Here is a 26,051-nt window from a genome sequence, read left to right on the forward strand (position 1 = left end):
GTGACTGAGTTTTATTCGGACTCTCTCGGTCTATGTCTCGGCGCTTACCTTCAAATGCTAAGAAAACCTAACGAATTCTTCATATGTTTACACATATTTCTCAGGTGTTTAATTTAGACAGCTTTTTGTATGAAAGAAGAAGGAAGCTTTAAATGTTTCTGAAACTGCTATTGGTAAGTAAAAAAAAACACTTGAACTGAAGTGTAATTCCTTTTGGAATTCGACGCTGGAGATGCGATGGTTTTGTTTTTACCTCCACCAGAAATGTCATCAGCACCGAATCTCAAAAGGAATTACGACTGGCAGAATGTAAATTAAAACTCGCAGTATAAAGGTACGTAGACTTGAAAGCCAAACAGTTTTAAAATGATAAACATGTGCAACTTGGAATTTGGCCACTCACTAGGAATACTAAATATAGGGTCATCTCGGAGTCACCTGCCTTCCCTGACTAAAAGTCTTCTCTGAATTTTCCAATTGCAAGTTATGAGTTAAGGTTGCAAAACCCTACTACCACTGAAGTAACAAAATCAAAGAAAATGTTTTCAGTCAACATGCTTTTAAGTTTTCTGGTATAGTAATGTAACGGGAGAGCATGATTTGACTCCCAAATTTATACTCCGCCACAGAGGATCGAACCCTAGACCGCTCGGTGAAAAGCCAGCGACAAACCAATTCGGCTAATGAATTAATCATAAGTCAATTAACTGGCTATTTAAATCTCACTGTCTACTACAACGCAGATAGGCCATCCTGCCACAGTCACATATGTAGTGTTTATTTTCTGGGTCTATTTATCAAAATAAAAATCTATTTGTTTACATGTAGAAATATGAGAGTTCTTTGTGATTCCATCATGTACTTTTGGTTTGGTTTCGTTTAGTGACATGGACCATCAACATTAAATCAAAACTTTTTACTTTTTTTTTTTGGCCAAGAAAAAAATGTGTTGAAGGTTAACCTACCTACCATTTTTGTCTGCCTACCCTAGCTTTTTTTTAAATGAAATACTGCAAAACTATATTTTTTTAGTTGAGCACTTTTAAAGGCAAGAACACCTTCCATAGTGTCTGTATAAATTTATTATTTAAAATAAAATAATTTTACCTACCTGCATATATATGTACCTACCCTATTTTTTTATCCTATATGTAACCTTAATTGGACATAGTTTTTTTGGCCTAATTGGGCTAATAAAATTTAAATATCCTTCTATACTAGCCCTACAAAGATCCTACAGGTATCATAATCTGCTACATGCATAATAATAGGATGGCAGTACATACATTGTAACTGTATATTGATTGTAAGATTTGAAAAATTTTTGTCAGGAATTTAGACCTTAGAAATCAACATATTATCTACATGAAATGTTTGTGAATCAACATTCAACTTACAAGGGTCAGCATTTAAAGTGGGTGTTACTATTTCGTGTTGTAAATCATTTGCTGATAATAAATTTTTTTGGACATGAAATTGAAATTAACATGAGGTGAAATATGAGGGTGAAACTTTAAATGCTCCTGAAGAAACATATGAATTCAAACACCTAAGTCCTTTCGTATTTTTTGTCAGCCCTGTTATTACATGTATTAACTTCCAAATTGGTAAAATGTGTCATGATACACAGTGTTTATTGTCCTTATGCATTCTCCTATTGTCACGGTCTGAAATATGTACAATGTGTGGGCCAAAATATCAAGTTTTGGTAGGAACTGTCGGTTGTCATGGTCTGAAATGTCTTTGAGTTGAATTATCCTGTATTGATTACGTCATTTTCGTATACATTCAGGTGCCATGTTTTGACAATCCCTATCTTAGAAAAAGCTCAGATTCGATTTGTATTTAATCATCAAAGTTAGTTTATGTTTCTTAGACTGGTGTGGTCCTCAATTGCATTACCAAGTATATGAAAATGAAGCTGCCAGTATACTTTTTTAAGCTCCTGATGTTACATGCACGAACCAGATGTTGATGTTTTTTCTACCCATAAGTTTAGGCATTAATATGCAGGACTCAGTTGATAACACAGCCATTTATGCTCCTTTCAAGAGGGTATAGGTACATTTTTGGACTAAGTTTGCATATATGTATGTGTACCTATATTATTAGGGCCCCACTGAAAAAAGCGTCCTATAAAGTCTAGGATATATATTTATTTTTTTGGTTTTAAGTTAAATATACATGTTGTCTTTTGATATTTGTCATGTGAGTAAACAACCTTAAGAAGGTATGTCACATATGGAGATGTTTAAGTTAAACTTCAATCATGATTTTAATTTATGTGTTCTTTAATTCTTGTTCAATGTAACTAATTATGTAAGGTTTGTATCGCGCTAGAACTCTAACAAATAGGCTTCTGGAACAAGGTTATGTTGCTACAAAATTGAAGTCATCACTGCAGAAGTTTTATGGTCGTCATCATGAACTCGTGGATCGTTATTGTGTATCCATCTGCACCATGAAAACTGATTTATTCAACGGGTTATAGTTTTCCTTTCCTTGTTTGTCTACCCCGGACTTGACTTTTTATGAGCAACTCGGCGAGTGTTTTTAGAAAAGCAGAGGACGCTTACTCTACCGGTGCACCTGGTCCATGCTACCAGTTTTTAGTGGAGTCCGAGTTGCTTATTTTGTTACTTTGTATGTATGATTTTAATTACTTTGTGTTCTTTGTTGTGTATGTTTGTTTTCCATGTCAGGTCTTTGTCCCTGGATTACATTCTTTTGATTACCACGATAACCTTGGTTCCCTTGATTGCTCTTTGTAACATCTTGTTTTTCAAAATGGCTTCTGATACATTTGTATTTTCATGTGGGTAGGGCTCCTCAAGAAGAGACGTCACATGCCACATGTGGAGACCATTTCCATTGAGCTTTGACATTGAGGTCAAATTGTGTGTTTTTTGCTTTGTTTCTATAACTAATTAAGATAGGTTTTTTGATAATTGACATGTTGGTAGACAGCATTAAGACAATGTGTTCAGGGGTTTGTTATTTTCAAAACTGAGGTCAGTTTCTTGTTGTTGTCTATTTGTCTTTGATAAGTAAGTGTCATTCTTGTTAAAGTTGAAAGCTTTATTTATAATCAGATCACATAGATGTACTTGACCAGCGAAGCTAATTAAAATTCATAAGTAAGGATAATGTCGACAATTTTTACTGATAAGACTCCAAATTCTGCTAATAAGACTCCAAATTCTGCTAATAGTGAAGGGATTACTGATATTCTAATTCAGAAAGATATCTTAAACATATAGCAGCTACATGTACAAGTACAATCATACCTATTAACTCTCCCACATTAGGGGGTGTCTCCAACAAAATCCATGAAAAATTTAAAATCTTTCATATACATGTACAAATATAAGATTTGTAGGAGGTTCATGGTTAAAATTACTATATTTTTAATACTAAATAAGTACAATCAAAATATGTTGACATTCTACAAATTACAAATGATTTAATTTTATGCCAAAAATTTGCTTTTATGTAAGAATCTCCCCAATGGTGCAATGTATACATGTACATGTACAAATGTCAAGCAAATTATTTAATTTTTAGACCAAAAATTTGCTTTTATGAAAAAAGTCTCCCACTTGAGGCAGTGACAGTGGGGGAAAATCTCCAACATGACCTGTTCCAAAGGTTAACAGGTTTGGTACAATATGTACATGTACCTACTGGTATATAATTAGATGTACATTTGTACGTACAGTGCTTCAGCTAGAAATTGAAAAGGACAGGGGACCAGTGGAGGAAAGGGCCCTTCCTCAAATTTGAATAGGGCACTTTTTTGCAATATAGTTTTTCCAGTAGTTTGTCATTGTTTTTGACAGGTTTTGCTATACTTGCTCTTACTCATTTTGTAATCTATGTGTTTCTCATTGCTTGTCAACATGATTATGGCCAGACATATTCATCACCTAAACTTAGATCACTGACGTATATATGTACAGTATTATGCTTTACCTTGTACTGAAATAAATTAAAACATAGAGCTGCTCTAGACATGTACATTTCCCCCTGATTTTTTTCCAGATATATATACCTGATCTACCATGGAACTAGACCAAGCTATACTTGATAAATTATCTGCTCCAGAAAGGCAAAAAATAAGTAGGCAACTGCGGCAAAAGCAGGTGGACGGGTATTTACGGTTTATCAAGGAAGAGAAGGAACGAGGTGGAGGATCCATCCAAAAACCATACAAACCCAATAAAAAGAGGACAAAACCAAATTTTGCAGAAGATTTGTTGCTGCAAGATGCTGTTGAAAACTTTGATGATAAAGAGGGTAAATTTTAATTGGCCAATTAATATCAGATATTCTTTTTACAACATAAAATTTGTAATTATGTGTTCTAATATGATGTCCTACAAACGTCAAACAATACATTACCTGATATATCTTCCCTGGGGAGATTCTGATGCAAAAATAGTCTTTTTGTCATATTAGAATAGAAGTAATTCATGTTAGGTATCTTATTGTACTCATGTATACAAGGGTTGGCCCTCATTTTCTTATTTTATACCTCACTAACACTCTGTATAAAATAATGGAATATAAAGACCCACCCCATGCATAAATGAGTACATCATACCGCCCATGAATTATTTCATAGTCATTGCCAACCAGATTTCACCAATTTATAAAAATAAGACTTTCTCCAATACAAATCTTGAAAATTGTGCAGAGCAGAATGAGGCAAACAGTGTCCCTTAAGACAATTGTACAAGTAGGCATTGGACTGTTTTACAACTACATTTACAAGTAATTTTATTTCAATTTGCATTGTAAGAACTGAATAAAACATAATTTTCACCTGTACATAGCATGTCATGATTTTATGAAAAGTATTTGCCGATAATAATGAATTTAATTTTTTTTCCAGTAACAAAATATTTACAGCAGGGATCCAATTTCAATTTTACCACAGGAAATGGAACTTCATTATTACACAAGGTAATGTAATAGTTATTTTAAATCTCCTTATATATATATTTTTAACCCATGCCTTGAATAGTTTAGTAGAAAAAATGTATGAATCATTTTATTATTTACTCATATTAAATTGTTAACTGGTTGTATTATAACTGCTTTTTTATTTAAATTCATAAGCTCTAAGAATTACTAAGGCCAAGAAAAAAATATCTGTTTAAGGTTACCCTAACTACACTAGCACATTTTATTGTTTTTTGTTGTTGTTGTTGCTTTTTTTTTTTTTTTTTTTTTTTTTTTTTTTAATAAAATACCAATAAACACTGTTTTTTTTTAGTTCAGCACTATCATATAGTCATGAAAACCTCCCATTAGTGTCTATATAAAATAATTTTTAAAAATAAAACGATTTTTACCTACCTATCTACCCTATTTTTTATCTAATGTATAAACCTTAAACAGACATATTTTTTTCTTGGCCTAAGTAGAATTTGAATAGTGTATAAAAAGTAGTCTGGTTACAAAAAATGGTTGTCTAAAAATACCCTTATCAACAATGAGCAGAAGGTTGTGTGAAATGTATGATTGGCCCGTCTATAAAATGCCAAATCTTCAGTAATGACTCATGTAACAATATAGTAATTAAAATGAACAAAAATGATCAAGTAAAAAAAAATGTAATTATTCCAAAGATACTTGTACATTTCAGTGTGCAGCAGAAGACAATGCAGGAACAGCAACAATATTGATGAGTCATGGAGCAGATGTCAATATACAGGATGATGATTGGTGGACTCCACTTCACACTGCATGCTCATGTGACTCTGTGGACATGGTTCAGTTGTTGCTTAATGTATGTGTATTCCCTACCTACATAAGAAGAAACAATACAAAAATGAAAAATCTTAAAATGTAAACTGGAATTAGGTTAAAAACTTTCATCTCAAGAAACTCACAAGTTAGTCGTATAAATAGAAAATGACTTCTTTTATTGACATATGAACCAATAGTTCTAGTAGAGTAAGAATCCTCTGCTCTGTTGAGTGGCTCATGCCATGTAACAATGTACAAATGTATGGTAATTTCTATTTTCATTCTGTGACAGAATGGAGCTGATTGTAGTCTAGTGGATGTTGATGGTTTCTTTGCTGTAGATCACTGCCAAGATGGTACAGAGACTAACCAGATCATGCTAAGACATATGGCAGCACAAGGTATAGTATAAAGCCAACTTATTACCAATATCATGGTCTTAGCCAGAGGATGTGACATTTTATCCTCTTCTAGTAGTAACTTTTTATGATGACTTATTATTTTGGTTATTTTATGTTCTTTGATCTGTGTATCTGTTTTCCATGTCTGGTCTTTGTCCCTGGATTACATTCTTTTGATTTCCACTAGAATCTTGGTTCTCTTGATTACTCTTTGACCCTAATGTAGTTCTTAGCTTGGTCAATGTCTCTAGTTTTTCAATTGAGAGACATATGACGTTGTGAGTCTAAGGACCCTTTCGAAAGAGGGTTCTCATCATTTAAAGTGTGAGAATAAGTGGCAAGCATTCCCTTGAAAAGTTAATTCATTTTATAGCATGACTTCAAATTGCATTCATACTTTGCTGCTGGAAATATAAGCGACTTGTTCAGTAGTTGAACAGTGAAACCTATCAATACCAAACCTTTTCTGGGCATTGATATTAGTTCTGTTTAGACAGGTGTTTGGTTTAGACAGGTGTTAGGTTTACCAAGGTTCAATATATGTCTAGTTGATCTCAATGAACTTATAAAAGTGTAGGGTGTTATAAAAGTGTTAGACAGAATTTTTTTTATTATTCAGTTTTGACAAGTTTAACTATACAATGAATATGCTTTTTGTTTGTTTCTCTCTGCAGGAGAATACACTCCATTAACATAAAAGTTTCTTTTCTTATATGAATTTGTGTAAAGTTTTCACTGCTTAATGTATTTGATTGGGCCAGAAAAAAATTATGTTTCCTGCTACCTTACCTACCCTAAACATTTTATGGCAATTTTTGCTCAAGCATTGTTAAAGTCTAGATTTTTCCCCATTAACTCAATGTAAAATGTTTTTAAACATAGAATAATATCCCTACCTACCTACCCTATTTTAACCTTGCTGGTTGTAGGAAACAGGACTATTATTTTTTTGCCTTATACTGACTTAGTCACAAAGACTTTTTGAAAAAAAGGAAAGTTTAATGAAATACATTTTTATTTTTCAGGGATAGATGAAAACCATAAGAAAAAAATACAGATGTCACGTCCAAGACAGATGTATCAAGATGTACAAGAACACTTAGCCAATGGTGGAAGTCCAAATAAAATAAATGATAATGGAGTTACACTAGTGAGTAGATTTGAAATCCGTCACTATTGATCATTAATAGAAAAAGAACGGATATGGTAAAATGCATCAAACACACCAGCATATAACCAAAACACAAAATATTTTATACTTTTAGAGATCACCAAAGATCTTTGAAAAGTGTAAACTTATCCCTTAAAGTTAGAGGTGAAAGTCTCCAATAACTAAAGTAATTAAATCACAGAATAATGACACTTCTTCAATATAAAAATAAAAAAAAAATAACGACACGAAGACACAATAATGACCAATATCTCCTGATTGTGGACGAGCACATGTCTGCTGTTGGATTAAATTAGTTGTATACGGCCTTAATCATCCCCTTTAATATAAGATAAAAAATTAATTGAAACAACAAACACACCATAAAATTCACTCAGTAATACACCCAATTGTCTCATTGTATTAAAAACATATTGAATTCAGTAAGTACTGTATATTGTGAATTGGTTTGTCCTATGAAATTATCATATAATATAACAGAATAGGTCTATTCAAATTTAATATCTTGGTTCTCAGACCATTTTTCTTGATAATCAATGAAGGAGGAAGGCATTCATTTTTTTTATTGCCTACCCCCAAGTAACAAGGGTACTTTTTACATTTTTCTTGTCAGAAAAAAAATGATGAGTAAGTTGATACAGTGTGGAAAATGGGTTATGATGCACTCTAGGAAGAGATTAAGGAGTGGCAGAGAAGAAAACAAAATTGCAGTTTGTCTTATAAATTAGAATTTTATTGATCTGAATGAATTTAATGTGATCATAAATGAATTCAGTATGTTTTTAACTTGTAACTAATGAATGGAAAAGTTGTTGATTTCCCTGTCAATGATTCATGGCTATAAGTATTAATGTTAGTTTTTCCACTTGATTTGATATTTAGTTTAAACATAAATTATATTACAAAAGTAGAAAAAAAACTATTTGCCTAGGCAATGTGTGTAGTACATGTAGGTTTTTTTCATCACATATTTAGCCTAACCAAAAAGACATATATAGATGCAGATCCAGAAATTTTGAGAAATTGTTGAGGGTTTCAAAGCTTTTACTTGGCATTTTTTCACACATTTTATACAATATTCTAACATGAGATGAGATTCCAACCCTTGGAACATCTTCTATGATCCGACATTAGGTGAGACTCCAACCCCTGGAACATCTTCCATGATATGAGTTTCTGACCACTCGAACATTTTCCAGGATTCGCCACTGAATATTGTAATTTTCTGTTTACAACTTCCCTCTTTTTTTATTTAGTTGCATATTACCTGTGCTAATGGGTATAAAAAGGTGCTAAGACTGCTGATTAAACATGGAGCTGATTTGAACATTGTCGACCAGAATTTCTGGACACCTCTTCATGTAGCAGCTAGGTTTAGTCAGGTAATCGTACTCTAATAATTTAGTGATATAAAAGTTCATTCTAAGATTTAAGCAGGTAGACCTATGATAAGGGACACAATTCTTTCAAATCATTGGAATGTTTGTATTCAGTGTTTTACATCAGTCTCATGTAAGCATCAAAGTAACATTGATTGATTTCAGTCTGTATTATGTGAAAGCTTTATGGGCTTCTGTGAAATTGAATATAATACAAACATATCACTGATTTTAAGAGTTATGTCCCTTACCCTAGGTCTACCTCCTTAATTTATTGACAAATAGAAATTATAATGCCCACTTATTTTTGCATATGTTTATTATGGTTTTTGCATTGACAACCTTTGACCTATTTCAGCTTGACACTGTGAAAATATTGATAAAGAACAAAGCCAACCTGAATGTAGTTGACATTGAGGGCAACAAGCCTTCAGCTGTGGCAGGAAGTAATGAGATAAAAGCTCTCCTGATGAAAAGGGAAAGGAAAGCTGTTAGAGACTCTGTAACATCAGAACTGAATGTAAAAGATGATGATGATGATGGTGAGGAGGAGGAGGAATCTGATGGTCTGCAGGGAGGGGTTATTGTCAGGATCAATAGTAAAACTGTGTATGTAGTTTATGTACAAGGTTTGTTTGTTTTGTTTGTTGGGCTTAACGTCCGAGCAGCAATATTTCAGCTATATTCAGACGATGAACATGAAATTGATGATAAAATGAACATGAAATGATGATGAAATGATAAAGGGATGGGACACAAGGACAATGGGGTCGATAAATTTTGATTGCCACTGGAAATAGGGAGAGGTGGGTAGAGTCAGGCAATTTAGCCTCCTGTGGCGGAGCCCTATGGTTCCTACTTTGGGAGAATACCACATTAGGGTTCTTTAACGTGCGAGGAACATGGCATCTTTCCCAACACGGTGCACCACTATGGTTTGCGGTCAGTTTTTCCGTATTATAGCCTGACAACCCCAGCATGTCACACGCCAGGGGTACCCCATTCCACCACCTGGGGCACACAACCCAGTTGCTCTGTGGGCAGAGCGCCCTAGCCCCCGGCTAGGGTTCTGAGCACTATTTAGTCGCCTTATACGACAAGCTTAGCGCTGCTGCAGGCCTATTCTTTTAACACCCGAACCTGCACGGGGATTATGTACAAGGTAGTGAATAGATGTTACCATGGTTACAAGTGCAATGGTTCATAGTGTCACAATTGAATAAGGGCATACAACATATTAATTTTTTTTTTTAATTCTTCTTGTTTAATCAAATCAAAATTTTTAAAACAGAATATTTGGTAAGCTTCCTCTTGTGGATTACTGGTATATATGAGGTTTTCATTGAAGCTACACTTATATTCTTGTAGGATGAAATACACATCAAATTGTCTTAAAATAGGATGAATAACGTCAATATCAATCTAACAACATATAAATCTTTTTATTTTTAACAGCATAAGTTTTTTCTCGTCACATTTTTATACCACTACTAAATGAGTGGGATATTGGAGTCACCTTGTAAGTTTCATATCTAAATTTTGTCTCAGTTATCTTAATTTTCCATTGGATGAATTGATTTCAAATTAAGTGTGTGGCTTTACAAAGATGGTTCATACATTGTAAGTAAATCTTGTTGCTGTCTGATATCATCTTCCTCTGCTCATTCAAGTGGGGATGTATATAGCATGACAGCTAGTGCAACTTTGTGTTGGCATTGATTTTCTTGTCACCACTTTTAATTGTTTATCATAGGAAACCAAGACATTCAAGTGTCGGAAAGATGGACAGTATTATAGAGGGTCAGAACTACACTAAAGTGATTAAAAACCAGGGCAATGCTGAACAACAAACCTATGAAATAGTATCTGGAACAAGATTTGAGGACCAACTTTTAGGAGAAGAAGGTGATATAAGGAGTGAAGAAATTATAGATGAGAATGAAGAGGAAATTTATGTTTCTAAGATATGGAAAACATCTGATACCACACAGGTATTAATCAGTATTGATGTACATCTGATAGCACACAGGTATTACTCGGTATGGATGAGCATCTGATACCACACAGGTATTACTCAGTATTGATGAACATCTGATACCACACAGGTATTACTCAGTATTGATGAATATCTGATACCACACAGGTATTACTCAGTATGGGTGAGCATCTGATACCACACAGGTATTACTCAGTATGGATGAGCATCTGATACCACACAGGTATTACTCAGTATTGATGAACATCTGATACCACACAGGTATTACTCAGTATTGATGAATATCTGATACCACACAGGTATTACTCAGTATGGATGAGCATCTGATACCACACAGGTATTACTCAGTATGGATAAATATCTGATACCACACAGGTATTACTCAGTATGGATGAACATCTGATACCACACAGGTATTACTCAGTATTGATAAACATCTGATACCACACAGGTATTACTCAGTATGGATGAACATCTGATACCACACAGGTATTACTCAGTATTGATGAACATCTGATACCACACAGGTATTACTCAGTATGGATGAACATCTGATACCACACAGGTATTACTCAGTATTGATGAACATCTGATACCACACAGGTATTACTCAGTATTGATGAACATCTGATACCACACAGGTATTACTCAGTATTGATAAACATCTGATACCACACAGGTATTACTCAGTATTGGTAAACATTGATTTTGATTTGTGAAGTAGTTTTGGGTAAAAACTGACACATTTTCTAGTGCTAATTGTTCTGAGAGCTTAGGCTAAGGTGAATTTGATGGTTTTGTGCTGGGTAGTTAGGTAAAAACTGACACATTTTCTAGTGCTTATAATTCTGAGAGCATACTTTTGTAGTGTTTACACTTACATGTATTGGTGATCTTAGAAAGTATTCAGATTATACAGTGGTGTATTTGTTGCAGTTCAACATATCCATTATTTTTTTTTGTAATTGTTCAAGAAAATAATGGGATATTTGTTGGTGAAAGGAGAGGCAGATTGGGGTAAACATTAGAACAAGATCACAGACAATCATATTTTAACAGAAATACTGCAATATCTAGTTTACAAAAATATTTTACAATTCTTTCACTGAAAAATAATTCACACATTTTTAAAGTGGTTCATATTTTTTTGAATCTGTAATTTTATAATTTCATTTGGTTTACTGACCACTGGACATTATAAGGTAAATAAGGCACAAAACCTTTTTTTCCCAAATGCTTGCACCTTTAAGATCATCTTATCCTCTATGATTTTATAGGACCATTTACCATAGGCTTTCATATATGTACATATGAAATTTTTTTTATGATGTGCAGGAGTTCAAATTGTTGTGGGTTCAAGGTCTATGACCCTCTAGTTCTGACCTTGGACCTTTGAAATCTTATATACCTTAATTCTGGACCTTCAATTTTTTATTTGGCACTCTATTTGAAGACTTGGTTTTTCTCAAGAGGACTGTGGACTTAGAACTTCCAGGACCTTCCACTCTTGAAAGTAAATTTAAACCCCTGGTTGAATGTTTTGCTTTTTATTTTTGTCAGGTCTAAATTTATAAATTATAAATGATTTACATATACTTCAGTAGTGAGTAGTGTTTTTGTAGCCTGTTTTTGAAATGACTACCAGTACTTATACCACCAACAATACATGTTTGAATAAAAAAAATGAATATTATGAATTACTGTAAATGTATAAAATTTCACAGGTCCAACAGATGCTTATTTTGATGGATTCTCTCAAGTGAACATTTGTGCGAATATCAATTTTCGTGGTTTCAAAAAGGATTAGCATTATTTAGTGTTAAAGTTAATTTTTCAGATACTTTTGTTCACTTTTCTCTTTCCATCAGGAAATGCAGTACACTGTGGAAATTAATACATTTACAGTAAAATCTGCTTGGAATTGCATGACACAATTTTGTATGTTCTGTTGAAACATCTTGTGATGCTGTGTTTTACAATTGGTTGAGACAGTAATCCAAAACATGTATTTTATCACTGTGTTTTGTATTCATTTATTTCCTGGTGTCAACAGGTTAAGCTGCCATCTATTGGTGACACAGATAATCTGAAGGATTTAAGTGATATTTCTGAGGAAGCCATACTGACTGCTTTGCAGTGTCGATATCAAGATAATCAAGTATATGTAAGATACACTACTGTTCTGGTGGATTTCTTCATTTCCTTTTTTCTTGGTGGAAGTGGGAACTGATGTCAAAACAGTTATAATTGTCCTGGTTAATTGATTTTACCCCTTCAAACTGAATTTTAGGAGTCAAGATATAAAGGATATGATTCCATTTTTTATCCATCAATCTATATATCTTGTAAATCAAACTCCTTCTAAACAGTTCTGTTGATATAAATGAAACTTTATATGATGATTAGGCATCATCATACTGCAAGATTGATGAATATTTTTAAAAAGACCTAGCAACACTAAAAATTTGGAAATATAAGTGTACTTTGAATGGAGTTGACAATCATAGAAAAAACTGAAAAAAACAAAATAAACACAAGAAATGATTTAATATTTTGAAATTTGATAAAATATCAAACTGCCTTATAAAAAGTGTGTGACGGGTTTTCTTTTACTATACAATGAACCAAATAAAATTTTGAAAAAAAAATTATTAGTTTGATTTTTATAAAAAAAAAATATCATAACATTACATTGTCTCTGTTTGATTATGATTTTGTTTTCTAGATTATTATTTAATCAGTATTTTATACAGTGTTTCTTTTTTTTCAGACCAAGATAGGAGATGTATTAATTGCAGTAAACCCCTTCAAAGACCTACCAATGTATGGAAAACAGGTAAAATATAAGGTGTCTGTAACAGCTGTTTTCTGAGTGGGCTCAGTCAGTATAACTCAAGGTAACTGCAGCCACTCACCATAAATTCAAATAGTGTTTCACCAAATTTTAAGGAAAGGAGCTGCATGTACTTCCCAGAAGTATTGAATGGGTCTGCTAAGAAATTAGCATAATAGGACCTATAAATCCAGATGCTGTGAACTTGTAGCTTTAATCTTATATCTTAAGATAAAAGTTAATATTTTTATATCTTGTTATCCTGTAGGTTTAACAAAGGAGCATGTGATAAACTTTTTGATCATCTTTCTTATATTCATATCTTAAGCTGCACACCAAATACATTGATGTTGATAATTGCTGCTTCTCTGCTAAGCACATGGTGTTCAGGAGATAGAGTGATGACTGGTTTGCTATGAGTCAATGTGATCAAGTGTGGTGACATGCTAGGCTGTTGACTGTTGCTTCTGTGTGCTGGCAGAGTAAAGATCAGGGTCTAGTACAAGCAGGGTCTGTTTGATTGGTCAAATGTTTCATTTTGAGATGCATACAGTATCTGCCATAGGACAATAAACCGTAATAAATCAACGTAATCTCAACTGAATGTTCAATATGCAACACAATTTCAGAGGTTTTTATCTTGTTTTGGTTTTCTCTAATTTGTATGGATTTTCAATGCATATATTACATTATAGATTGCTGAACAGATAACTGGAAGAATCCTACATTGATAAGTTTAATATTTCCTCATTGTGTCCTCTTTGTTATACAGGTGTCCACTATGTACCACAGCTCCCCAGACCTTACCTCTTTACCTCCTCATGTCTATACCTCAGCAGAGGAGGCTTATAGGTGTATGATGAGGGATCAGTCCCCCCAGTGCTGTGTAATCAGTGGAGAGAGTGGGGCAGGCAAGTCAGAGACGTGTAAACTATTAGTCCAATATCTATCTCAAGTTACAGGCAGTGAAGAGACTAATCTAAACAATAAGATCAATCAGGCAAGTATTAATTGGTATGTATTGTCCTCCACTGACTTAAATACACAAAATAAAAAAATAAATTAATGTTTGAATTTATATCATAAAGTAAATTTGTGTAAAAACAACAGAATCCGTAATATATTAATTGATCAGTAGTTACATGATGCAATCATTGGATTAACAGATTGGTTTGATGGATCAATGACTGATCAGAAACTGATAGATGACAGATGACAATCATAGTTGCATGGATAGGTTCAGGTACTGTAACTGAATCCTAATTTACTGTATAACATTTTGTCTGTCTGTTCTTCATAGATATGTTGCACATTATCTTTAATGAAGTTATTTCTAAATTAAAACAGCTTTTTGGAGATTGCCTTGTCTGTTAACTTTTTTATGAAGTTTCAATTTTTCACTCCTATGTTAATGGACTTTGTAAACATCTTCATACTGCAGACATGCGTAACATGCATTTATGGCACAACTGCCAAATTACATGTCATAACTTCCAAGGACTCTTTTTAAATGAAAAAAATAGGTGTAATGCTCATAATTCCACAGAATGCAAACGTTTAGATATATGTAGGGCTGGATAACTAAGCAGGTGATTCCCCCCCTCCATTTTAGGCATTAAACTTCTTGTTATATGATTTTCTTATTCTTTTTAAAATTGTTAATAGGTGGCACCACTATTGGAAGCTTTTGGTAATGCCCAGACTTTAATCAACGACAATTCCAGTAGATTTGCCAAGTATATAGACCTTACATTCAATGGTGAAGGAAATATGGTAGGAGGTAAATAGATATTTCTAGAGCCTTGTGTTAAAACAACATTGAGTTTAACCCTATCTCATTGATTCTCTTGACTTTGAAAGAATAAAGTAAATGCTTTTTGCAACTGAGGTATTTTTTCGCAAGGAATAACACTTTATGTAATTGCTTTATTTACTTGCATTCATGCTTGTGTTAATCTGTCTTTGATGATAAATTGCTCTTTGTATCGTTATTTCAATTTCTTTTTGGTTTCAGCTAGACTGACAGAGTATCTATTGGAGAAGTCCAGAGTTGTTTACCAGAATGAGGGCGAGAGAAATTTTCATGTCTTTTACTGGATGTTCTGTGGCCTGACACCTGAGGAATCAAATGTTTTTCATATAAAATCTCCAAATGCCCACAGGTAGAACACCTGTTTTGAATGTCTTAATTAGTTTTATTACAATTAGAAATAGGAAAAATATTTCCTATGTAACTTATTTCACTGTAATAAACACAGTGGAAAACATTTCATACATACAGACTTGTGAAAAATACCAAAGAGTACACATTTGTAAATGGAAAATTAGGATTAAATAACAAAGAGTCAGGTAGAACAGGATTCAGGAATGTTAATTTCATCTAAATAAATTTTCCTCTGAAGAAACCCAAATTGTATAATTATTTTTACAAATTAAAAGCCTGAAGATTATGTTACTGACCCAATTATTTGATTTTCATTGTAAAAGAGAATTTTTTACAGTAATCATTAATCACCCTTTGTTTGGATGGCTCTTATACAGAAATATTTGTTGATAGGGGAGATATATCTAGACTTTTTATCTATAGATATGTTAGAAGCAGGGTTGAGCTGACAACAGCAGAGATTAAGGATAACAAGGAGAAATTCTGGGATCTAAAGAAATGTCTTGGATACATTGGGTTTACTACAGATGTATGTACATGTATTTAAATGTCTTGGATTTATTGAGTTTGCTACAGATATATGTACATGTATTTAAATGTGTTGGATTTGTTGAGTTTGCTACAGATATATGTACATGTATTTAAATGTGTTGGATTCATTGGGTTTGCTACAGATGTATGCACATGTATTTAAATGTGTTGGATTTATTGAGTTTGCTACAGATATATGTACATGTATTTAAATGTGTTGGATTTATTGAGTTTGCTACAGATAAATGTACATGTATTTAAATGTCGTGGATGCATTGGGTTTGCTACAGATATATGTACATGTATTTCAATGGCGTGGATACATTGGGTTTGCTACAGATGTATGTACATGTAGTTTGATTTTGTACTTTTATTTAAAACATCACATCAAATTTTCTTTGTCATTGTATCGAGAAAAAAGTGACAATTTCCTGTAAAAAGTTTGGTAAGAATGTTAGAATTTTAACTGCTTGCATTTATCTCATGAAAGTACAAACTTAGTCTTGAACGAAATTACTCCAAAAAGAGGTCCATTATTAATGTGAATGTACACATAATTATCTCCAGAGCCAAGAATAAAGGGGTCTTAAGCTATTTAAGGGAGTATGGTATTATTGCAAAATGTTTTGAAAGAATAACACATACACTGGGTTGCATATTTATTACCTATGAATTACAGTGTGCTATGGTACTTGTGGAAATATTTTTGATGATATTAAAACTCTCATAACTGGCTGTTATTAATAGGATATACAGAATTTACTCCTGACTCTGGCTGCTGTCATCCATATTGGTGACATTACATTCTGTCCCCAGAACAACAATGATGCTGCTGGCATAATTGACCCAGTAAAAGTAGAAGAAGGTACTGCGTTTTTTTCAAAATTTTGCATTTTAGAGGACATGTAAAAGCTCTGTTCCTGAGTTTATTCTTTAATAGACCCAGCATATACCACCCCTTAAGTTTGCATGGCATTTTCTGCATGTAAAAATGTGCATGTCATTTACTGCCCTTAAATTTGAATGTTATATACTGCCCTAAAAATAGTATGCCATATACTGCCCTAAAATTAGTACACATTTACTGGCCCTAAAATTTGCATGGCATATACAGTCCATAAAATTTGAATGTTATATACTGCCCTAAAACTAGTATGGCATATACTACACCTAAAATTTGTATGATACATATATAGCCCTTAAACTTTGCATAAAACTTTGATTTTTCACAAATCATACCAGAAAAATTTGCAGCTTAATTCATTCCCTGACTACTTTTTATTTATCCCAAATGACATGAAATCTGAAACCCATATAATTTTTGAATATCATTTTTGTCCATGGCAATCTCTGTTTACAGTTGTTCAAATTAAATTTCTGTAAAATGAATAAACACCGTAGATTTCCATATTACTTCATATATATGATAAATTCTTGCATTTGTTTTTGCAGTTTCTACCATGTTAGATATTTCTCCAGAAGAGCTTGGTTCTGCTTTGGTTGCTGAATATACCACCACAAGAGGTAGTTCAAAGTACTACTTCTTAAATATATATACTGTAAATGTATTCATGTTTGCAGTTGGTAATTTTCACGGATTCTACAAAGTGAACATATTTGTGGGTATCAATTTTTGTGTAATCGAAAAAGATAAGTACTATATAGTGTTGAAAATCAATTTGGTGGGTACAATTTTGTGCTTTTATGTTCACTGCGAAAATTAATACTTTTACAGTAGGTGTATGGTAGATTGAGTGAATGACTGACCTTATCTATAAACTATTTCAATAACTCCATGGTAACATATCCAAGCATGACTTTATAAAACTCCATTTTAAAATAGTTGCTTGAGTCATTAACTGACCAAGGCCCCATTTTTTGAAACTTCTGAAAAAAAAATTGCATAAATCTATGGTTTGAATTGTACAATTATGCAGTAACTGAATCATGGATGAAAAATTGTAAAAAATTAAATTAAGATGTTTTTGAACTTGGTCCCTGTCCGTCTGATGGAAATTAAAGGGTTGAAGGAAATAAGGTGGGGGGTAAAGAAAATGTTTGAAATACCGTGACTATTACTGGGGATAGTGGTGTATGTTTTGTTTTCTTTGATAGATCTTAGATTAATGTATTATTGACAGGAAATTTGTTTGTGTTGTTTTTTTTGCCTCTGCCTTTTAATTTACTTTTGCACGTTCTTAAATTCAAAAAAAAGGTTGCCTAATTCTATTATGTTCTCCTTTTGGGAAAACTTCAATTTTATAAGCTCTGTCTTAGATACGTTTAAAAAGTTTCAGTATTGATTTGCTGTCTGCATGTTTCCATTGATGTTGTATGTATTGTTGCTTAATTTGGTGGTATTTTTATTTATCTTTTGCATAAAACTTTTCAAAACAGTAGATTTGGAAATAATGTAGCATTAGTAGAATTAGTGAATTAACATCTTTGAAAATATTGTTTTTGACAGATAAAAAACCTGTTTAAATTAGAAACTAGTTAACTATATTGCAGTGAAACATTTTGAAACAGTATGAATTTGATAAATAAACAGCAAATTAAAAGAAGTTAAAAATTTATGAAAATAGTACCAAGTTTACTGTATTTTAAAGTTCAGATGGTTGATGTCCTACTGTATTTTACTAGTCTGTGTGTTTGTATGTTTGCATGGTGTATTGGGTGTTTTTAACAGGTGAGCAGATTAAAAAAGAGAGAACTGTACAACAGGCATCTGACTGCCGCGATGCTCTCGCTAAAGCTATTTATAGCCGCCTTTTTAGCTGGATTGTAAATGGTATTAACCAGCTTGTTGAATCTCAATATCAGAGGTATTGTTTGCAGTAAATTCTGAAATTATTGCAGTGTTGATATTATTGCAAAAAATGGAAAAGGATTTTAATTGCAGTAATATGAATTTTTATTATTGCATGTTTTGTAGAGCTAAAGAACAGCATTTTTCGCAATATTTCAAATATATGAATAACATTTTTGCTCAAAATGAAAAAAAAATGCAGTAACTAATGCATGCAATAATTTTTTAGTTTACAGTAATTAAAATTTCATATCTTCATACATAAGGTCAAAGATGGATTTTTACCATTTCCTTGTTTGGCACATGATAGCACAGTTTTCAACTATATATGAAGGATTTTCTAAACAATTTGAAAATATTTACAATTTTTGTTTTACAAAATAAGAGCAATATCCCTATTTTTTGCAACCATAATTTTTGGTGAATTATCAACTTTTGCAAAGATGTCTAAATAAGTTGAAACTTTTGTAACTTTACCCTAAATTATGTGCCAAATAATGGGTTTATTGCCCCTACACTTATGTCCACTGTGTGTAATTAGAAAAGGTAAAATCCAGTGGGGCTGTTGTGAACTTCATATATGTATTAACATATGGTCAACTTCCCCATTTAAAGAGGTAGACCTTGGGTAAGGGACATAACCCTTGAAATCAGTGATATGTTCGCATCATAATCAATTTCACTAGTCTTTCAAATTATCCTTTGAAACAGAATGAAATCAATCCAAGTTACTTTGATGCTTACATGAGATTGATGTAAAATGGTTAATACAAAAGTTCCAATGATTTGTAAGAATTGTGTCCCTTACCTTAGTTCTACCTCCTTAAAAAATTATCTTGGTTCTCAGGTTCATTGTTCCTTATTGGGGTGTATCATTGTCAGTTATTAACATATTAATGAAATAAAACATAAAAAAAACACTTCTCTCATATCATTATTTCTGACTATTAACAATGTAAATCATCATCATCACTTTTTGGGACAATATAGCTGGAAAAAGAAATGTCTCCTTGAAAAACGTCTGGAGAACCAATGAAACTGGGAATGGTATGAGTATATGAATGAATATTTCTGGCTTGTTTTTTCTTGAAATCAGTACTTTGCTTTAGGTTTGTGCTTTTTTTGCCTTTTTTTCCTTTATGATTGTCAAAATGATACCAAATCTTTATTAGGTTTGGCTTAACAAAATGTTTGTATACAAGATAAAGTAGGAAATGAAATTACTTCTGCTAACTTCTATAAGGAAGCTAGTCTCATTTTCACTTAAAAAATTAATTTTTCCAATACAATCAATTGAATATAATACAAACTTAATACCTGTCTAAACAAGTCATGTTTTTAAGTCATGAAGACATAATTTTTATGAAATGTTGAATTTACTTGGTAAAATTTAAATATCTTTACATCCAAAGTGGTTCTGTATAGGCAGGTTTTGAAATTTTATTTTCAGTCCCGAAGATGCACAGATTGGTATTTTGGATATATTTGGCTTTGAGAACTTTAAAGTGAACAGCTTTGAGCAGATCTGCATCAACTTGGCCAACGAACAAATGCAGAATTTCACCAATGAACACTTGTTTTACAAAGAGCAGCAGGACTGTATGTTAGAAGGAATTCAATTGGTTGATTTGAACTACAAGAACAATCAGGAAATTATTGATACATTCATGGAGGTATGTAGTTGGTGAAGAATTATTTGAAAATGTACCACTACTCATAACTTACATGTCTGTCTGTCTTCTAATGATACACAGGCAAATATATTCATGTGAAATTCATGTTAATTGAGCTTCACGTGAAATTTTTGTTAAATTTGCATAAAATTAACATGATTTTCATGTGAAATTCACTAAACACAAATTTCATGTGAACATTTCGTGTGAATTTCACATGAAGACTCCATTCACCCGAATTTCACGTGAACTCTGTCACTTAATTTATTTGCTCAACTCAGGTGAAAATCATGTGAAATAACTTTGCCTGTGTAGTCATGCTTATCTCAGGATTAAGGTCATACATACCTGCTTCTAACATATCTATAGATAAAAAGTGTAGATATATCTCCCCTATGCAAGACTGGCACAACAAAGAACATAAAATAACCAAAATGATGCATACAAAGTAACAAAAACAATAAAAAAGTAACAAAAGTAAATGAGCAACTCAAACTCCACTAAAAACTGGGAGCATGGATCAGGTGCATAGGTAGGGTAAGCATTGTCTGCTTATCTAAAAACACCTGCCGAGTTACTCATAAGAAGTCAAATCAGTTTACATGGTGCAGATGGATACACCCAAACGATCTATAAGTTCATGATGACGAACTCCTAGATCGTTACGGTGTATCCATCTGCATCATGAGACATCCCAATAAAATGTTTCATGGGAAAGGAATTTCCCTAGCGGATACAGCATTCTAAATTGGCTTTCTAATCATAAAATGAATTTTAAGTGAGAAAAAGAATCAAACACTACTGAAAGAAGCAAGAGGAGGAATTCTCAGACATCCTCGGGTAAGATTTCAATGTTCTCTTCCTCAGTAGAGTCTCTTTAGAAATCTTGAAATCTTACCTTTGGGTGTCTGATATTTCTCTGCATTTAATAACATTTAAGCAAACAAAAATCTGGACTGAATTTTTCTATGGAAACTTCCTCTTATTTATAATTCAGTTAAAGTTACCTACCATTATGAATGTTGATGTATAACTAATTAAGGTTTTGTTTTAGAAACACACTGGAGTTTTTGCCATTTTGGATGAGGAAAGCATGTTCCCAAAAGCCTCTGATTCTTCTTTGGCTGCTAAGTTACATCAAGGACCAGGTGATTTGTTTTGTTTTTTTTATATGAGTAAAATAGAACTTTTTTAAGTCATAGACCATAAAGGGCATACAAATCATGAACATTGATTCTGCATATAGGAAATATAATACTATAGTTTGCTATTTTTCAAATTTCTTCTAATTATTTTTAGTGGATGTTTCTCATAATATACATTTTCTATAATGAAGTTTTTAAAGGTTTCAGTAAATTCAGATATTATTTCAGTATTTTTATTATTGTTACACTTCCAGTATGGGTTTTTTTTATGGTACCAAAGAAGGATTTATCTTGATAATGCCAAAAAAAACCCCACCTAATATATACCTATTTTGACAAAATTTGAAAAAAAAAATATCGCTCAATAACCACTGAATTTTTAAAATCCCTTTAATTTATTGGTAGATATGTTTCTGAACATGTTCAAGCTGAAGATATTGTTGTTTGATTAATTATAATCAAAAGGAATTTGGCTAACCTTCATATACAAACAGATAATATTTTTAGTTCTTGTCTAATTGATACATTTAAGTTGATTTTTTCGGGAAAGAAATTCTGAACTATAAAAAAACTCCTGAAAACAAAGACATAGCATGTATGATTGTCATTTATATGCTTCAAAAAGACTGATCATTGTAGTTATACCCCATGCAACGAAGTTGCAAAGGGTATAATGTTTTTGACCCGTAGGTCTGTCCATCAGCCCCCTGTTAGTCGGTCAGCCCATCATCAGTTTTCCGGGACTTTTTTTCTAAACGCTTGCAGATATTGACATGATTTTTGGTATTTAAGTTCACCATGATAAGTTACAGGTCAAGTTCAACTTTTGTTTCGATCTGATGATTTTTACCGAAATTACAGGCCTTGAACTTAGCAAAACTCACAAAAATAAGTTTTCCGCGCTTTTTTCTAAACACTTGCAGATGTTGACATGACTTTTGGTATATAAGTTAACCATAATATGTTACAGGCCAAGTTTATTATTTCATTCTGATCTGATGATTTTTACCGAAATTACGGGCCTTGAGCTAAATTCACAGAAATAACCGTTTTTTGGAATTTTTTTTTCTAAATGCTTGCATATTCTTGGTATATAAGTTCACCATGATAAGTTACAGGTCAAGTGTATGTTTTGTTCCGCTATGATGATATTTACTTTTTAATTAAAACTCAAAGAAATCACAGTCTGGAGTTAGAAACTACCATTCTGAGTGACAGAATTTAGTTAGAAGATAAAGGTCTAAAGCCTAAAAAACACTGTTATTCCTTTTTTATCGGGGTCCTTCAACATGTATTTCTCTTACAAACACAATTTTACTTCAGTATCCAACATGGGGATGAGTGGGGTATGTGAACATGCTCACTAAGGTTATTTAATTCTTGTTTGAAATATTTTCATCATCTCAAATGTCTTATTGATAGTTTTGACTTCTTTTAGGAAGGAACCTTTCCAATGTATATGAAACCTCCAAAAATGTAGATATAGCATTTACGATTGTCATGTATGCTTCTAAAAGACTGATCATTGTTGTTCTTGCTTGAAAATATTTTTATGATATCAAAGATCTTATTAAAAGTTTTGACTTCTTTCAGGAAAGAAATTTCCGACTGTATATAAAACCCCTAAAGATGGAGGAGCAGTGTTTACGATTGTTCACTATGCTGGTGCTGTGTCATATAACTTACTGGGTACTCTAGATAAAAACAGAGACACACTTCCTAATGCTATTATATATACCATGAAAAGTAAGTTGCCAAATGGTTTTGTTGAATGATTAAAAGACCAACGGTTCTTATTACAAAAAAATCATAAGTGTATATTAGTCACAACTAAAGACGTCATAGTAGATCAAAGTATTGTAAACTTACAACTGATTTTACTCTTACGATTTTTTGTGAAAAGGGCTGCTGAGTTCTTAGATAAGTTTTTTTATACAATTGCAAAAAAATTGTTGTCATATAATGGTATGCTGTCAGGATCAATGTCGTCAAACCACAAATTAATGTGTAAGAACCGATTAAAAATTATTGGGCAAAAAGGAGCCGGATATCATAATGTCCAGGCTATCACTCGACTATAAGTGAAAGGATCTCTTTGCAATTGTACCACACAGTGCCATACCTCTAAAAAAGACTGGAATGGATTTTTGTATGACCACAAAAAATGTGCAGTCTCTTAATGATATCATGCTTTTGCCTTTGTGGTCATCATTAAGTTGTCATTGTCATATCTTGCCTGGATAATATCTTTGGTGTAAGTGTATAAAACTTTATGAAATTATACAACTAGGTGATATACTACATAGCCTTGGATTGATTGTAGGAGTTGGACTTGAATCGTTTAGGAATTATTGGCCTAAAAGGGGCCAGAAACAAGCATTTTCATGATGTCTGAACAATAACTAAAATTCATGTAAATGGATTTCTTTAATATTTTATTACAAGGTGCAAAACCATCAAAGGAAAACATAGATTGATTTGAACTGTATAGGAATGAGGGACTGAAAAGGGACCTGATGAGCAGATAATAACTTGAGTAAAACTGAATGGATCTCTTTGAAATTACACCACAAGATGCCATACCCCTCGAAGAAAGGCTGGAGTTGATTTTTTGAGTTTTGCTCTTTGAAGAATAAGGGGGCCACTTCGATTCTGGTCAAATTATTTTCCTGTGACGAATATTTTATCACAGTCAAAATTCATAGCTGTATCAAGCTTGAATGTTGTGTCCATTCTTGGCCAATTTTTTCTTGTTCAAGGTTCAACCTCTACAGTCGTATCAAGCGGCCCCTTGTGAAACATTTTATTCAGGTTGTAATTGGAACCATTTATGAATAAGGGACCAAAATGGGGCCACTTTGATTCTGGTCTAATTCTTAACCTGTATCATATATTTAATTACAATGAAATTTCAAAGCTGTATCCAGCTTGACTGGTGTGTCCATAAATGTTCCAACTGTTCAGGATTCAACCTCTGTTGTTGTATCAAGCTGCACTGTGCAAAGCATTTCATTCAAATTGAGCGAAATTGCTGAACACACTTACTTTTGTACACAGGAGAGACAATTGTTGTTAACGACACAACCTTTTTAATAGAATTGTCTGCTATCTTAAATTTCCTTCATTTTAAAAGAAATAAAAGTGAATTTCAGTTACAAAGTTTTAAGCTATTGATTAAAACACCCCATTTTTTGAATCCAGGGTACAGGCTTGAATAATTAATAAATATATAAAAGACAATGATAGAAGTTTGACATTCAATATATTTTTATCTTTGCTGTGACAGAAATCATAAAAATAAACACATTTCATTGTTTTGCAGTATTTAAAGTTTTGAATTTTACTAATAAATCTCAAATGTAGGAATAATTTTTAAATCAAATATTTTCTAATTATTTCAGCTAGCAACAGTCTTCTTATAAAGGACCTATTCCAGTCCAAGATAACCAGAACTGGATCTCTGGCACCCAGTGCAAGACAACAGAGATCTAGAAGGGGTACAACAAAGTCACCATTTGAATTCTTCAGAAGGTTGAGAGCTGGGAAGACAGATAGGGTAACAGGCTTTCTCTGTAAATGAATATTGACAAAAAGTATTGACGTGTCAAAAATAAGACTTTTCAAAGGCAACTAATTTAAGTACATAGCCTGAAACAGAGATGATCTACATACACAATATAGCAAACAGAATAAATAAAATTACATATAATAACATATAAAAACTGAAAATAAGGAAAAAAAGTTTTTTTTTAGTTATGACGTTATTTACAGGGATGTAGTGGTAGGTACGGCCGGTACCACTCACACTGTACTTGTATGTTTTGTTGCTAAGGCATGACGTTATTTACAGGGATGTAGCGTTAGGTACGGCCGGTACCACTCACACTGCACTTGTATGTTTTGTTGGTAAGGCTTGACGTTATTTACATGGACGTAGCATTAGGTATGGCCGGTACCGCTCATGCTGTACTTGTATGTTTTGTTGCTAAGGCATGAAGTTATTTACAGGGACGTAGCGTTAGGTACGGCCGGTACCATTCACACTGTACTTGTATGTATTGTTGGTAAGGCATGACATTTTTTACGTTGATGTAGCGTTAGATATGGCCGATACCGCTCATGATGTACTTGTATGTTTTGTTGGTAAGGCATGTCATACCTAACATTCTTGTCAAGCATGAATAGAAATTGTTTT

At 32.7% G+C, this 26,051-nt stretch overlaps 1 protein-coding gene across 10 annotated transcripts in view; it reads left to right on the top strand.

Annotated features, from left to right (window-relative positions):
• The first annotated feature begins 17 nt into the window (after nucleotides 1-17).
• The window catches only part of LOC148626674 (unconventional myosin-XVI-like), a 92,108-nt gene continuing 66,074 nt past the window's right edge, over nucleotides 18-26,051 (top strand). For all 10 annotated transcript variants that reach the window (XM_088570843.1, XM_088570849.1, XM_088570846.1 and 7 more), the window contains exons 1-22: nucleotides 18-173; nucleotides 4,042-4,296; nucleotides 4,895-4,965; nucleotides 5,651-5,794; nucleotides 6,047-6,155; nucleotides 7,181-7,305; nucleotides 8,583-8,708; nucleotides 9,064-9,314; nucleotides 10,459-10,696; nucleotides 12,755-12,865; nucleotides 13,472-13,537; nucleotides 14,307-14,534; nucleotides 15,200-15,314; nucleotides 15,549-15,696; nucleotides 16,122-16,227; nucleotides 16,977-17,094; nucleotides 17,682-17,753; nucleotides 18,919-19,054; nucleotides 20,489-20,711; nucleotides 21,766-21,859; nucleotides 23,450-23,602; nucleotides 25,258-25,412. In XM_088570843.1, coding sequence (XP_088426969.1) covers nucleotides 4,062-4,296; nucleotides 4,895-4,965; nucleotides 5,651-5,794; nucleotides 6,047-6,155; nucleotides 7,181-7,305; nucleotides 8,583-8,708; nucleotides 9,064-9,314; nucleotides 10,459-10,696; nucleotides 12,755-12,865; nucleotides 13,472-13,537; nucleotides 14,307-14,534; nucleotides 15,200-15,314; nucleotides 15,549-15,696; nucleotides 16,122-16,227; nucleotides 16,977-17,094; nucleotides 17,682-17,753; nucleotides 18,919-19,054; nucleotides 20,489-20,711; nucleotides 21,766-21,859; nucleotides 23,450-23,602; nucleotides 25,258-25,412 — 3,024 coding nt within the window. In that variant the 5' untranslated portion in view covers nucleotides 18-173; nucleotides 4,042-4,061. The remainder of the gene's footprint in view (nucleotides 174-4,041; nucleotides 4,297-4,894; nucleotides 4,966-5,650; nucleotides 5,795-6,046; nucleotides 6,156-7,180; nucleotides 7,306-8,582; nucleotides 8,709-9,063; nucleotides 9,315-10,458; nucleotides 10,697-12,754; nucleotides 12,866-13,471; nucleotides 13,538-14,306; nucleotides 14,535-15,199; nucleotides 15,315-15,548; nucleotides 15,697-16,121; nucleotides 16,228-16,976; nucleotides 17,095-17,681; nucleotides 17,754-18,918; nucleotides 19,055-20,488; nucleotides 20,712-21,765; nucleotides 21,860-23,449; nucleotides 23,603-25,257; nucleotides 25,413-26,051) is intronic.

This window comes from Perna viridis, chromosome 2 (assembly GCF_037379345.1).
Source record: "Perna viridis isolate PV_CMFRI_1.1 ecotype Kerala chromosome 2, ASM3737934v1, whole genome shotgun sequence".
Classification (NCBI taxonomy): domain Eukaryota; kingdom Metazoa; phylum Mollusca; class Bivalvia; order Mytilida; family Mytilidae; genus Perna; species Perna viridis.